The 17,171-nt window shown below is 37.8% G+C and overlaps 1 protein-coding gene across 1 annotated transcript in view; it reads right to left on the reverse strand.

Moving 5' to 3' along the window:
* The window catches only part of LPCAT1 (lysophosphatidylcholine acyltransferase 1), a 70,008-nt gene that overhangs the window by 21,228 nt on the left and 31,609 nt on the right, over nucleotides 1-17,171 (reverse strand). Inside the window, exons 4-6 of the mRNA XM_060774620.2 lie at nucleotides 12,778-12,890; nucleotides 8,299-8,359; nucleotides 415-473 (exon numbers count right to left, since the gene is read on the reverse strand). Coding sequence (XP_060630603.2) covers nucleotides 415-473; nucleotides 8,299-8,359; nucleotides 12,778-12,890 — 233 coding nt within the window. The remainder of the gene's footprint in view (nucleotides 1-414; nucleotides 474-8,298; nucleotides 8,360-12,777; nucleotides 12,891-17,171) is intronic.

Consider the following 17,171-nt stretch of genomic DNA (forward strand, 5'->3'; position numbering starts at 1 on the left):
GGGAATTAGGAAAGAGGAACCATAAAATGAAGCAATAAAATTTAAACTCCACTAAGAAAATATGTAGGAGGGTGACTCTGACATAGTCACTTTTTCCTCTCCTCCTGTATTAGAGGATGGCCATCTGTCTGGGGTGCTTTGAATGTGATTTTCCTGCTTCTTGGCAGAGGGTTGGACTGGATGGCCCATGACGTCTTCCAGCTCTATGATTTTTTAACCTTTGCCTAATGAAGAAGCTAATAGAATTTTGAAAGTTTGCATTAAATTTTTATTTATTTTAGCTGGTATTGCTATTTTGTGGATTTTGGGATTTGTTGTATGTTTTGCTTTACCAGACACACACAGATAATGAAAGAATATATTATCTATCAACTTGATATTCATTTTAGGAATCAAAACACACTCAGAACTTACCGATTTGTTTGGATAACGTAGAATCACTGGTTGGACAGGCACGCCAGGGATAAATGCTCCTATAAGACACATGGAGTACATATAATTAGAACACTTTCTTTTTGCAAGCTTTTGATGAGCTTTGATTATGGGTGTGATCCAGACTTAGTCATACAAGTTCAGACTCACTAGAATTCATTGAGCCTCTGTAAGCATGGCTGCATTAAGCCCAACGTGAACTATGGTTCTGTTGCCCTTGTATTTAGACCAGTGTTTCTCAACCTGTGGGTCCCTAGATGTTTTAGCCTTCAACTTCCAGAAATCCCAACAGCTGGTAAACTGGCAGGGATTTCTGGGAGTTGTAGGCCAAAACACCTGGGGATCCACAGGTTGAGAACCACTGGTTTAGACTTATATAATAGCTTACAGCAGGCCCGTAGCCAGGATTTTGTTTCGGGGGGGGGGGGGGGCTGAGTTTGCTTCGGGGGGGGGGGGCTAAGTCTGAGTGAAAGAGGGTCTACCCTAGCATACCTTTTGTATCGTTACCCCAACACCCCCATGCATATGGGCTATATTGAGCATGGTGATCAGATCATGATATGAATAAACATAACAGTTTAAATAATGTACCAGTAAGGCCTTTTCGCAGACCACCATGAGAATTTCGGGGGGGGGGGCTGAAGCCTCCCAAGCCCCCCAAGCCCCCCCCCCCCCCCGGCTACATGCCTGGCTTACAGTATATGTACTTTCAATGTTCTGAGTGTCATCTACCAGAGACATAAAGAAATCTGAACCGAAAGAGTATGCAGACATGCATTTAGTTCTAAGCACTGAAAACAACAGAAACATGCACAAAGAACAAGATAGTAAAATCTGAAGACCATATCCAAATCAATTTGTAAAATGGCATACTTTCTTCTTCTTTTCCTTTTTTTTAACTGCCTGGTTTTTCCATCCTGGAATACTAACCTCTCAACATTCCAGTAAATCTTTCCAGTAAAACAAGCTTTTCTGAATTTTTGCTTAAACCCAGAAGATCTCTTTCCAAAGCCATTTCCCACATATATTGAAGACCACTGTTGTTTACTTACAAACTAGTGAAACCTGTTGAACCAAGGAAGCTAAATCTAGGCCTCTTTCACTCTCTTTGTTTGTCTCGACAACAGAGAAAATTACAGAGACTAGGATTATTAAGACAGGCTTCTGAAATTCAGGCTCACTGTTGATTTAACATTTGAAAGTGCATTTCCTAGAAGTCTATATAAGAATGGTGCTTTGAACTCACGCTCCACAAAAGGTCACATTCACAAACAGGATTAAGTAGTAGCTAAATCAGCAATTCTTTGGATCTCCCACAACAGAATACAGCATTTTGAATTGTATATTTCTTTATCTCTGCATCTACAGTTTCATATGTTTACTATTCCAATTCCCTCTCTCTTTCTCTCACAAACATACTTAGTTGGGTCTGTGTGACTGATTCAGGCTAATTCCAAATGAAATTGGGCCAATTTTATGATAAAATTATATTAACTTGGTTCTGGGAAGGAATGGCACAATCAAAAATATATTCAGACTAATGTGGAGGTTCAGGTGTCAAAAAATACACAGGGGAACCAAGACAGCGTGTCTCCAGAGGACTATACAAGGAAAACACTGCAGTGGTATGAGAGAAGTGAGCTGCCTTTTGTTGATCCTTATTTGTAATATGAAATCTGGAGCAAGAATTTCACCAGGACTTTCCAATCACAGTGTTTATGGGAAGAAATTGTATGAAATCAACAAGTTTTATAGTGACTATCTACATTGTTTCATTCATTTGATAGAGTTAACTGTTGTACAAGCTCATGAAAGAGGTGTGTCAAAGAGGTAGGAGGTTGTTGACAATCTTTTGAGATGGCCTCTATTTTATTTTATTTTTTTTAAATAATTTTTATTGCATTTTTGTGTGGTTACAAGGAAAGTGGGGGAATTATTGTGGAGGAGATAGTAAAGTAGGAAATGATAGTAAATAGAAAGTGTTGTGTAGAGAAAAAAAAGTCTACACACACAAAAAAGAAAAGAAAAAAGAAAAGAAGAACGAAGTCTCAAAAATGTGAGGGGGAAGAAAAAAAGAGTATAAAAATAAAATTGGTGGACTTCCATCTGTTCTTTGAAGATCTGTATTTGTTTTTAAGGAAATAAAAATGGAAAAAGTAATAATATCCGAATCCATAGTCTGTAGGTAGATTATGGTAAAAAGAAAGTATATGTCTTTCATTACGAATAGTTCAGTATGTTTTCCTGAGGTACAGATGGCCTCTATTTTAAAACTGAGTAATCTAGTTTAACTTAGAGGCTTCTGTCTATCTTTCTGTAAACTTAGGTAATAATTTGTGTGTATGTTGAACATGGGAAAATGTATCCTTACCCCAATTAGCTAAAACTATTATTATGCAGTCTTGATTTGTTCTGTCATATGGAGTGTTTTTAAAATTATCTCTCTAGTCTTTCCATCTGTCTCTGTGTACAATTTTACATTTATTGAGTCTGCCAACGAAGACGTTAATTTTATTCACAAAGCATGTATATACACACACATACAGAACACATCTATTTCATACTATGAAGTAAGGGAAACTCTGTATTGTTGAAGGCTTTCATGGCTGGAATCACTGGGTTGTTGTAGGTTTTTTCGCGCTATATGGCCATGTTCTAGAGGCATTCTCTCCTGACGTTTCGTCTGCATCTATGGTAAGCATCCTCAGAAGGAAACTCTGTTTTATAATTAATTTAATTCCTAATGGATAAGCATAATATATTTTGCTTATACAACATTAACATACCATTGACAGTTTATCCATTCTCTTGTTGCCATTACATCTATTGTTGTTGCATGCTTTCAACTCATTTTTCCTGTTGACGACTCTAAAATGAACCTATCATGGGCTGTTCCGGGGTGGAAGTGTATGGCTTACCCAAGGTCACCAGGTAGGTTTCCATGCCTGAATGGGGAATTGAACCCTGGTCTACAGAGTCACAACCCAATACTGAAACCATGACACCAAGCCTGCACAACAAACAGCCACGGGTTGCATGCGGCCCACAAAGGGCTTCCCTGCAGCCCAGGCGAGGGGCTGGAGTTCCCTTTGCTGGTCGGCCTTTCTCCTGCCTGCCTTCCTGGTCAGAAACTGTGTTGCTTTAAATAGGAACAGGGCCATTCTGTATGTTATTTTAGCATTCTGGCCAGCCAATAAAAATTTAGTTTTAATATACTGATCCCAATGTGTTTTTTAAATAATGTATGGCCCGAGATATTGGGCTCTGAACTGAATCAGGAGATTCTTGCACAATCTCCACCTACTTAGCTGTCTCTCTGTGTAGTAATTTAGAGTACTTCTAAGTATGAAAATAATTTTAAAAATCTGCATGCTAGATCATCAGTTATCAAACTCAGTTTGCTTTCTAACAGAACTACAATGAAGTCTCCAGTAAGGGTTTGGACCCATTCCATCAACTTCGACCAGCTACCTCCCAAACAAACACTCCCCTAGAGGTTGTAGAAGGACTGCATTTACACGAATTAGCTACTGCTTTTACTTTGTTCATTTTGGATGAGATCAGATGTAGCTATGTAATAGATCCCTTAGTAACATGTAGACTGGATTACTGCATTCTGTTCTGCATAGCACATTTTAAAGATTAATTAACTTTTAAAAACCATATCTTCTATAGCAATGTTCCTCAGGCTATCTGATGTGGGTGAATAGCAATTACATTTTCCAGTGCACCAGGGACCAGCACCATATTTGTGCTCATTAACAACAATTGTTTCTTTCCCGGAAACATCCAGGGACAGGCAGTAGTGCTGTCCTGTATTACAATCTGAGAAGCACTGCTCTGCATTACAATGTGACATATATCTTCTATCATTTTATGCTATAATTTAAAGTAATAATAAATTACATGATTACATTATACTGATATAATTAACATTAATCTGGGATATACCGGAAAAAAAATATTTGCATCTGTATGTATAAACCCTTACTTCAGCCTTCATTGTAGTTTTGTTAGAAAGCAAACTAAGTTTGATGACCTAGCATGCAGATTTTTTAAATGAGATGCTGTGGATTTATATTTTTATCAGTTTTATTTTATTTTATCAAATGTTATTTATGCTAAATATTTTAATTGTTCTTTGTTTTGTAGGCACTGAATTATGCCATGTGTAAACCGCCCTGAGTCGCCTTCAGGCTGAGAAAGGCAGTATATAAATATGGTTAATAAATAAAATAAATAAATATAAAATACAGTAGGCACATACACACAATTTTTGTAGATACATATGTCGGAACCCATCAACGTAGGACAATAAAGTACAGGTTATAAAGGGACCCTGCAATGCTGCTCAAGACTCATATAAAGGGATATCAGAACAGATTTATTTTATCACCTCTCCTGAAAGAGCTAAGCAAAAGGTAGTATTATCATTCTCTTAGTTATGATGCTTGAATTGGCTAGAATATTGGCTAAACTTTAGGGTTTATCAAAACATAGTAACACAGACAAACAAACTGGGGGCACATCTACCACTTAAGGCAGTTTGAAGGTAGTTTGGAAATATGGTGTTTATATGACACATACTGTGAACACATGCTGCAGCGCACTTTAAGGTTTTTAAACCAAGATAACCAAAGTTGAAGAATACTCCAAAACAGAGTCCTTAATGTGCACCAATGTGATGAAGTGTAAACCACACTGCATGACAAAAGTGATTAAGAGATAAGATGCTCCAACAATTTGCACATGTGAATTATGGATGGGAGAGTTGAAAAAAAAAAATCCCTGCATTTTCTGCAGCTGTCAAGCCGCAAATGCTGCTGATCCTGCAGCCTGGTCGAGGTCAGTCTCTGCAGTGTACCATCCAGATCTCGAACTGATTCCAGGATTTCCTATCTTATTATTTATTTATTTATTTATTTATTTATTTATTTATTTATTTCCAGCAGTTCTATCCAGTCCTTCTCAACCCCCAGACGGGGAACTCTGGACGGCTTACACTCAGCAACAATTTGATGCCGCAGCATACAGTAAATACAACAACATAACAACAATTTAAAACAATAGATAAAACATTAATGAAAAACAATTTAAAAACATTATTATCATCCATATAACCATTCCAGTTGAATTCCACATCCAAAGTGCTGTTATGCCTGCTGTTCAAAAGCCTGGTCCCAGAACTATGATTTCAATTTCTTCCTGAAAGACAGGAGGGATGGAGTCAACCTTATCTTGCTGGGAAGCGAGTTCCATCGAGAAGGCCCTATCTCTCGTCTCCGCCAAACGCATTTGCAAGGCTGGCAGGACCGAGAGCAGGGCCTCCCTGGATGATCTTAAACTGCGAGGCGGGACGTAGAGGGAGATACTTTCGGACAAGTAAGCTGGACCAGAACCCTATAGGACTTTATAGGCCAAGACCAGCACTTTGAATCTAATCAACCATTTCCATCTCTGCTGGTTTCACATCAACTTAAGTGCTCAGTGTAGATGTGCCCAAGTCTCCTAGTAATCTGCAGAGGACTGGTGGGCACATTTTCCTGTTCTAATCTTTAGCAAATATTTCCATATTGATTAACTGATTTTATTGGATGATGAAATGGGGACCATACAAGTATGGAAATAATGATCTACACAAAAGTAGAACACAAAGTGGCAGTAAAAGAAAACAACAGAACACTCTTTCTCCTTCAAAATCATAGTACAAAAAGCACAGAAGTTCCAGCTTCCTTCTTCGTTAGGAAGGTCTTGTGCATACTTGGAAACATTTTTAAAATTCCATACATTTAGAGAACCGAGCTAGTGGCATTAATACTCAGAAAAGATTAGGTTGCCATAGTAAGGTTTTAATTATTTGAGGCCAAACTGTTTTCCAAACACACCCTCACTTACATTGATAACAGAATGTTGAAAAACTTCCAGTGTGACTGAACTTAAACTAGATGATAGTAAGCAAGTGTAAGGACAGAATACAAGACACACAGAGAGATGAAATGACAGAATGGCATTTCAATTATTTTAGTAACTTGGATACTATTAGTAGTCCCAGCTAAAGTAGACCCACAGAATCAATTGTTGATTAGTATGTCAAAACTTTTGCAAATTTCAGTGATTTATTCATTTTCCACTAGTTCAGTGGTTTTTTTGATCAGGGGGCACTCTCAAACATTAGTACCAGCAACCGAATGTTTGCCTTACATATTGGAAATCGCCCAGAATCCCTTTGAGGAGATAGGGCGGTATACAAATAAATTATTATTATTATATTATTATTATTATTATTATTATTATTATTATTATTACCAAAGGAGTTATGAATCAGTTTTTGGTCCACTTTAGATTCAATTTGGTTATTTCAGAAAAATGCATTGGATAGACCACATCAGCTCTAGCTTCTGATACAGAACATATGCCATTCAGAAGTTGCCATCTGCTTGCCCACAGAAAACTATAATTAATAAGCCTCGGCACTATAAGAGGGTTTTACGAGACCAGTTGCTCTTGTTGCAACAGTGTAGTAAAGGTGAGGCTGCGGAACATATTTTAGTTGTTGCGGACCACTGGTGGTCCACGGACCACAGGTTGGGAACCACTGCTCTGTTGGAACTGATAAAAGCATTGAGGCCAGAATTATATTATTTTAAAATTTTTTTAGCATTTCTACCTTGCCCTTCCCAACTCCCTAGGGGGGCCTCAGGGCGGCTACCAGCCGGCACATATTTGATGCTTACATTTAAACACAATACAATACATATCACAGTAATTATAAATAGTTAAAACATTAAATTATTACAGTAAAATCTCATAGAAAAAGCCAGCTTGGTGGCCATCATTTCGCCAAGTTCCGTAATTAGTAAGCCATTCAGCTTATCATAGTCCGTTTCCAAAGCTCCTTGTCGTCATTTTCCTTGTCAATCTGCCAGATTACCCAAAGGCCTGGTCCCATATCCATGTTTTTAATTTCGTTCTAAAAGAGAGGAGGGATGACAATGATCTAATTTCCCCGGGGGAGTGAGTTCCACAGGCGGGGGGGGGGGGGCGCCACCGAGAAGGCCCTGTGGCTCGTGCCCGCCAGTCTCGTTTGTGACACGGGCAGAGCCGAGAGCAGTGCCCCTCCAGAAGATCTTAAATTCCTAGGCAGGATGTAGAAGGAGATACGTTCGGACAGGTACGCTGGGCTGGAGCCATATAGGGTTTTATAGGTCAAGACCAGCACTTTGAATTGTGCTCGGAATTGGATCAGCAGCCAGTGGAGCTGACATAGCAGAGGGGTGGTATGCTCCCTGTATGATGCTCCAGTGAGTAATCTGGCTGCTGCCTATTGGACTAGTTGAAGTTTCCGAATAGTCTTCAAAGGCAACACCATGTAGAGCGCGTTGCAGTAAATTAGACTCATTACATTTGTGTTTTTTTCTTTTTTTCCCCATTAACAGCACTTTTACTTTTTTAACGGTTCGAACAACACCTCTAATATTTAGATACTTAATTTTTCAACTTACCATTAAAAACAAGATGGCTACTAAACACAAGAGTCAATTTGCATACTACAATATATAGATTCTTTTTATTTATTTTTTTGTTGCTAAAGTCTGATATCATCTTTATGCAATGTTTCACAAATATCTGAGTTTCTGAAAGCCGTCACAATTTATAGGTCACAAATGGAGGTCTTTTTTACATTTCCAGATATACAATTTTTTACAGAAAAGTTACAGCTAACAAAACAAACAAAAAACAAAGTGGTATGCATTTGCTGTGACAAATGAAGTGGCCCTTGGCATCATGGATCAATGAGTGGCATGTTTCGGAATCTAATGTTACACAGACAGGGCACAGAAAAGGAAGGATGTACATAATACTTACCAGGCTTGAAGGTAATTAGACAAGATCGATTAGTGCAGGTTCCTTCTGGGAATATCATTATCTTAGAAACAGAAACAAAACTTCTATTACAAATTATTTTTATACTTCCTGTGCATCTTTCTCGTAAAGTATATTTCAAAGTCAGAATGTAAGCTTTTAGCGGTAACCTCAAAATGCTGCTAAATAAAGCATTTGTGAGAGTTTCAAGAACCCAAGGTTATTCCCCAAGGTATTCTACAAAATGCGACATTATGAAAGAATATCTGGAAGGCGGCCCAGGTATCTTTGAAGCACTATCATGTTTCAAACTCTTGAAACCAGATGCCCTCTCAGTTGGTAAGACAGAAATGTGAAAGGATTCTCCACACTCCATGGACACATGAATGAGAACCATGGACCAGCCTCACATTCTTTATTATCTAGTGTAGACTTCACATCATTTGGAAGAACAATCACATCTCTTCTAAAGCTTCTGTATGTACTATTAGTGTTTATGAATGTTAAGTAAATATAAATGACACTAAGCAGTGGCAACAGTCATTCTGTTACATAAATGTGGACTGGAGACATATTGCTGTTCCTCACATAATAGTTGTACCTTTTATTCACTCACCCCTATATCTGCCCATTTGGCGCTACAAAGCCTCATTTGCCCAGATGCCTGCCCGCTTTGCAGTTATGAGACTTTCCTTGCCTGCAAAAAAATTTAGTGTGTAATAATCACCACCACATAGTAGTTGCATTCCTTTTTTCGATGCAACTATTATGTGGTGAAATATGGGAGTCTACTTATATTTTTAGCTTTTGTATAATGTAAATTCTAGCTGTATCTATATTAAGTTTTGTAAGTAACCTTGAGTTCCAGATTGGAAAAAATATAGGATTATATAAATATCATCATCATAATTCATAATTCCCCCTCTTCTTTCTCTATGGCAGATAGAACACTACATATGTTGAAGAACCTCTACAGCAGGGGTCCTCAAACTTTTTAAACAGAGGGCCAGGTCACAGTCCCTCAAACTGTTGGAGGGCCGGATTAAAATTGAAAAAAAAAACCCATGAATGATTGTCTATGCACACTGCACATATCTTATTTGTAGTGCAAAAAAAAAACATTCTAAAACAATACAATAATTAAAATGAAGAACAATTTTAACAAATGTAAACTTATGAGTATTTCAATGGGAAGTGTGGGCCTGCTTTTGGCTGATGAGATAGGATTGTTGTTGTTGTTGTGTGCTTTCATTTCAGACATAGGTTGATCCTGAGCGAGGGCCAGGTAAATGACCTTAGAGGACCGCATCCAGCCCCCGGGGCTTAGTTTGAGGACCCCTGCTCTACACTAAACTAGGCTTGTTCAACCCATGTGTTCCCAAGTATGACAGAGGTCACATGTAGCTCAGGATACCTATGAATGCAACCCAACACAAAATTTTAAACTTCATTAAAACATTATGAGTTTTCTTGTGATTTTTTGTAACTAGATTGTGTGTTTCTCGAGTGTAAACTTTGTAGATGACAACGAAATGGAGTGGAATAATCAGAATATGTTATATCCACAAATAACAGAGTATTATCTATCATTTGCATTATAATTACAAACAGTCCAGTCTGAAGACTTGTTCAAGAATTATAAAAGACCCCTAAAACTGGACAATGCATTAATTAGGATTATGACATGAGGATTTTTGCTCAACCCCAAAATTATTCATGAACTTTTTCCTCATCAGCAATTGTTAGTGGCATTGTATTTTATGTGTGACCCAAAACTAATCTTCCTGGCCCTGGAAAGTCAAAAGGTTAGGCACCCTTGAAATAAACAAACCAGCTTGGCACTGGAAATTATTATAAAAGGAAACTAATCACCAGAATAATATGTATGAAAACAACTTGATAAAATGGCAGCAAAGAAGAAATCTCAGAATTAAGTCTGGGAAAATAAACAAGTCTGTGCCAGGTGCACAAACGAGAAGCGCTTCTCTGGGGAAAGAATTCCATAATCACAATGCCATCACTGAAAAGGCCTTTCCCAGATTACCATCTGCCTCACATCTAATTAATTAATAGGCTGAACAGTGTTCTTCCATGACATTTAAGATGTCTGTGTTATTGGCTTGACAGTTTAAATGTATGAACCATAGCAAATTGAATGGTTTATTCTGTAAAATATCTACTGCAAATTGATTTGTTTCTAATTCATACTGAGGCTTGGAATCTAGCCAAGCTAAAGGGCTCCTGGCCAGAGGATAGTACGTTCCCTCTAAGAATCAAGGTGTGTCTGTGCTTGGAACTGTAGAGCGGAGGTACATGCAGGACTGCTTAGGCTACTGTGCCACATGCATATCCCCTAATTATATCTGAATTAGTGCAGTATGTTCACCTTAGAGGTGCATTTTTTAAAAGTGTAACTGATCCACAATTCAAGAATCTGAATGTTGTGTGCTTGCTTTTGAGATCATGTCATACCTACAAGGAATTATGTAAGAGCTACAACACTTAGTTTGTTTCAGCCACAATGCAAAGTGCTGGCACTGATCTTTACAGTTCCAGATGGCTTAGACACAGAGACTCAAGGAACCATGTTTTCTCATAGCAATCTGACTGCGATTACACTCTTTTCTGTGTTCCCAAGTATGGCAGAGGCACATAATATTATAATATAATATTATAATAATATAATGCAATATACTACTACTACTACTACTAATATAATATTATAATTATATATTTATAGGTAAAGATTGTCCCCTGACATTAAGTCCAGTCATGTCTGACTCTGGGTTGTGGTGCTCATCTCCATTTCTAAGCCGAAGAGCCAGCGTTGTCCATAGACACCTCCAAGGTCATGTGGCCGGCATGACTGCATAGAGTGCCATTACCTTCCCGCCAGAGCGGCAGCTATTGATCTACTCACATTTGCATGTTTTCGAACTGTTAGGTTGGCAGAAGCTAAGGCTGACAGCGGAAGCTCACGCCGCTCCCCGGAATCGAACCTGCAACCTTTCGGTCAACAAGCTCAGCAGCTCAGCGCTTTAACCCACTGCACCACTGGGGGCTCCTATATATTTATATTACATGTAATATTACTAATAATATTACAATATAGTGGTATAGTACAATATAGTAATATTTAACACTGATATTGTACGATGCTAATAATATAATATATCTTGTAAGCCGCTCTGAGTCCCCTTCAGAGTGAGAAGGGAGGTATATAAATGTCGTAAATAAATAAACTAAAGTGGAGTAATCCTAAACTATGTATTTTTTTTTCTAGGAAGCTAGCCTAGCACTCCTTTGGTGGCCTCTCACAACATGGCAAGGACCTTCCTGTCCAGGCAAGCATTTCCTTAATGGGTTTTATACTGTTTTGTAAATTTACTGAATTGGAGCCTTCAGTAGCACACTGGGTTAAACCCTTGTGACGGCAGGACTGAAGACTGACAGCTTAGAGGTTAGAATCTGGGGAGACAGCGGATGAGCTTCCTGTCAGCTCCAGCTCCCCATGCAGGGACATGAGAAAAGCCTCCCACAAGGATGGTAAAACATCAAAACATCCGGGTGTCTCCTGGGCAACGTCCTTCAGACTGCCAATTCTCTCACACCAGAAGTGACTTGCAGTTTCTCAAGACACTCCTGACATGAAAAGAAGAATTTTATTGAATTGTAGATCTAGTTTCATGGTTGTTAGAAGCCCTGAAATGGTGTGTAAATGTCAGAATGGTCAAACACCATGAACTTTATGCAGGATTTAGTCTGGGGTATTTAATTATTGATCTTGATTGTTGCTGCTTGGACTGCTGTGTAAGTGGAAAAAAAACAAAAAAAAGTAAAGTAGATTCTCCTATTTAAAATAAATCAATAATTCTGGCTTCAAAACATGCATAGTTTTGCCTCTAGTATATTCTTTTCGTAATAGGGAATGTTTGGATATAATCTACTTGCTAGATATGGTTGATCTGGCTTTACAAGATTAAGTACATTGACCTAATGTTTATTTGATTTTGTGGAAAAAAGCAGCAGGTAACAATGGAATAGCAAAAACAACAAAATAATCAACAGAAAATAAGTAGCAACAGAAAACTAAGTGGAATGTTCTTTTATTGATCGCTGTTTAGAGGATTCCTTGAAAAACCAAATCTTGTCCAGATGGCTAAGTGAACTTTTTAAAAATGGGAATATGAACATCGTTTCAGGAAAGATTCCCAACTAAAAGGTCCACACCCTTGTGTTTATTTTATTGTATTTATTTCCAACATTTTTACCCCATCCTTTTCAATCCCCGAAGGGGGACTCAGGTGGCTTACAATGGCAGTAATTCGATGCCCACAACATACAAACACATTACAACAACATTAGTTCTCCCACTAGTCTATGTGAGACACAGACTGGGGTCCTTGCTACTGACGGGTATATAAAATGTGGATGATATTATTTTATTTTTAAAGCACATTATATATATTTTTTCATCCATACCTGAGGCCATTTTCCATTAGATTGAGCACGCCGTCTTATCTCCTCAACAGTTTTTCTGCGAGAATCCTGATCTGATCGAGATACAAACACAGGTCGGATGTATTTGATCAGAGCTGGAAAGAAACACAGATGTCAATACTTCTAAGTACAGTCTTTTATTCTTTAGCTGGACTAAACCAAGCATGGATAAACTTTGGCTCTCCAGGTGTTTTGGACTTCAACTCCCAGAAATTTCAGCTAGCTTACAGGATGTTAAGAATTGTGGGAGCTGAAGTCCAAAATACCTAGAGGGCCAAAGTTTGCCCAAGCCTGGACTAAACAATACAATTTTGCAGCTGCACTACAAAAAATGACAACACAAAATACTTTTAGCTACCTGTTAGTTACTGCTAATGCTTTTAATTTACCTGTTTCCCTACCTAAATAAATAAATATAGTTGCATGCCTTCAAATAATTTCTGATGATCCTAAGATGAACCTATCACAGGTTGTTCTTGTCAGGATTTGTTCAGAGAGAGTTTGCCTCTACCTCCTTCTCAGGCTGAGAGAGTATGAGTTGCTCAACTTTATCCAGTAGGTTTCCATAGCTAAGTATGGATTCGAACCCTGATTTCCAGTTCCACTCTCAAATCACTATATCATGTTTTTAAAACATGTTATTTCATTTTTTAAAAACTTGTATAAAGTAATATTTTAGCTTAATGTTGTTAACGTTACTGGACAACATCTTAGAATTTTAGAATAATAGAGTTGGAAGAGACCACATGAGCCATATAGATAGATATTTTTCTATCTACTGTTCTTGTTGCAAAAACATAGAAAGCTGTGGTAGGAAAGAAGCAGGTTAGTACATCATTGTATAAACTGGTCCATGCCATCTGGCAGAGACTTCCCACCAGTAAATAATTAAACAAGAAGTATGTACATTTCAGTCCAGTGTAATTTCTGTTATCTCGTCCCCATTCCCAATAAATGCCACACTGGAAATCATTGGAAGTGGTTGAATTCAAAGGAGCTTTATTTTCAACTTTTCTTTAAAAAAAAACAACAACCCTGAAGCACTATCTATAGTTTAGCTTTCCATTCTTTAACGCTAGATGATCCACATACAAAATGTGTTGTCGAAGGCTTTCATGACCGGAATCACTGAATTGCTGTGAATTTTACGGGCTGTATGGCCATGTTCCAGAAGCATTCTTTGATGACATTTCGCCCACACCTATGACAAGCATCCTCAGAGGTTGCGAGGTCTGTTGGAAACTAGGCAAGTGGGGTTTACATATCTGTGGAATGTTCAGAGTGAGATAAAGGGCTCTTGTCTGCTTGAGGCAAATGTGAATGTTGCAATTGGTCACCTTAATTAGCATTTAATCGCCTTGTAGCTTCAAATCATGGCTGATTGCTGTTTGGAGGGATCCTTTGTTGGGAGGTGTCAGCTGGCCCAAACACAAATCAAGTAATATGAAAGACATTGCAGACTATTTCAGCCAGAGAAGTCAGCCATAGCAGAGTACATGATGAACTAACCTGGCCACAGCATATTATTTGAGAAAACAGAAATGCGGGACCACTCTCACAACCAGCATGTCAGACTACACAGAGAAGCCACTAAAATCCACAAGGATGTGGACAATTTCAACAGAAAGGAGGAAACCATGGAAATGAACAAAATCTGAATGCCAGTATTAAAAAAAACCTCTAAAATCAGGACAGTAAATAAAGTGCAACACCAAAAAAAAAAACAACAAACAACAAAAAACAGGGGAATTCAAGACAAGAAACAATCAGGGCCAGCTAACATCTCTCAACAAAGGATTCCCCCAGGCAGTAAGCAACCAGGCTTTGAAGCTGCAAGGCCATTAAATGTTAATCAACTTGCCTAGTTTCCTACAGACCTCACAACCTCTGGGGATGACTGCCATAGATGTGGGCAAAACATCAGGAGATAATGCTTCTGGAACATGGCCATACAGCCTGACAAACTCACAGTAACACATACAAATATCTGTTTCTGTATGCTATTTGCTACATCTGTTTAGGTTTAATAGAAGTCCAAAGGTATAGGCAAAGATAATAAGTAACATAATTTCATATTATTAACCAAAAGATCCCTCTGATAAAATAATAAATTAGAAGAGATTACCAAGAGTTTTACCAAATGAAAGATTCTCTAGTGATATTCTGTGTCACAAACAGAGTAAAGACATAAACCAATCCATTTCAACAGAGGCTTTTCACCGGGTTACAACAGCAGGTTAATACAGCCATCAAAATTACCAACACAAAAAGCATAAAAGCATTAGCTGCAAGATAAAATTGAAAGACATCATGTTTAGAGGCTAATTATATGTTACACACTGACTAATTACACACTCATGTAAAAGCAAAACCACTTTAGCGGAAGGAAATGTATAGCAAAGAATTGGTGGTGGGGAGGGGGGGGGGGGTGAGAGACTGCTTTCCCTGCATGTTTCTACAATTCTTCTCTACCCTAGATTCAAAATAATGAAGTAGGAAAAAAAGTTATCTGCTCCCACAATTGCCTGTTACATAATGTTCCCAAGCCTGCAGCAGCACTGTGTTTTAAAATAATAAATATTGGGTTATCATGTAAGTGGAGCTAGCCCTCTTAATGTCGATGTACTGAGCACGAAAGAGGAATAATTCAGCATTGTACTTCTTGACAAATATGATGCCCAAACTTATAATAGGTAAAAGCTGCAGCTCAAGGTTAGGAGAAATGTTTTTTCAATGAACTTCACTCTTGGAAACTAGTCCAAGTTAATGGTCACAGAAATCCACAGAACAAAGAATTCTAGGAAATACATTTTGTCAAATGATGTTTGCATACAAAAATACCTTGGCAGTCACTCCATATAAATGACTCAAAAAGCATCGAAGGAAACTTTGGGTTTCAAGATGTTTGGGGAAATCTCATGCACTTTCTTCATAGAAAGAAAATCCAACTTGGAGCCGACTCTTTGGCCAAGTAAAGGCTTTGTAAAACCACACCTCCGATGGTTCAATAGCATTGAACCAAGACAGTTAAAGTGGCATTAAACTGAATTAATTTCACAGTGCAAATGCACCCCCAGTTGCCCATGGCTAATCCTCCAGCAGGAACTGTGTACAGAAGCATCCTCAAACTACAATGCTTCTGATACTGGTGGCGGCATGTCTTATAATATTACTTTATTTACACCTCACCACCATCTCCCCAAGGGGACTCAAGGCAGCTTACATGAGGCCAAGCCCAATAACACATCAGTAAAAACAAAACAGCAAGCAAATAAAACAATACAATTAATATAACTCACATATAAACAATAACACAGAGAATTTAAAACCTTATGGCCGGGCCAGATTTAAGAAATTAATTTTTTTTAAATAAACACTGGGCGTGAACAGAGGTAGGATGTATCTAAGCAAGAGGGTTTTAAAAGATATTGTAGAGAGACCAACCCAATGGGTAGTAAAGTGCTTCTTTTTTAAAAAAAAAAATTCTTTATTGAAGTTTTCATATTATACAGTTATTAAAATAAGATAGGATAGAATGAAGTACAGAAAGAAACTTAAAGGAGGAAGAGAGGAAAGAATAGGGAATGGGAAGGAACGGAAAGCAGAGGGATTTCAGGGGGAAAGGGGGGGGGGGAAGAATATAGAGGGAAAGAAAGTGAGTCAGCAAAGTAGGGTGTAGGAAAGTATCGAAGTGTGTATTTAAAAGAAAAGATTCAAGAAAGTTCATTTTGTTAGAGCAGCGATTATCAAAACATGGAATAAATATAAGAAAAGGATGTATAATAAAACACCGACATGGATCTCACCATTAGAATCCTGTCAAAGAAAGGAATTAGGGTGGGTTAAATGGCCAAACTACAAAGAGTTGATAAAAGAAGAAAAAAAAAAGAAACAACTTTGAAACCTCTAAATGAAATTTAAAAAACCTACCCAAACATGACCTGGCTACAATATAGGCAAATTCAAGAATTTTATGGTAAGGATAAAAAAATTGGATTCGAAACAAAGGGAAATATATGGGATAAAATATGGGAAATAGAGAAGAAAAAAAAATCTAAAATATATAAAGAATTGTTGAAATGGAGTACGGAAGAAGGAGTGAAAGAATGTATGATAAAGTGGGCAAAAAATGTGGGCAGAGAGATAAGACTAGAAGAATGGGAAACAATTTGGAAAAAGGAAATAAAGTATCTAAAGGCATATGACATGCAAGAAAACTGGTCAAAGATATTCTTTAGGTGGTACCTGACACCATATAAACTGACCAAATATTATAAAAATTTAAACCCAAAATGCTGGAAATGTGGGGTAGCAGAAGGAACACTATACCACATGTGGTGGCATTGTAAAAAAACTAGATGTTACTGGAAGGAAAT

Source organism: Anolis sagrei, chromosome 4, assembly GCF_037176765.1.
Source record: "Anolis sagrei isolate rAnoSag1 chromosome 4, rAnoSag1.mat, whole genome shotgun sequence".
Taxonomy (NCBI): domain Eukaryota; kingdom Metazoa; phylum Chordata; class Lepidosauria; order Squamata; family Dactyloidae; genus Anolis; species Anolis sagrei.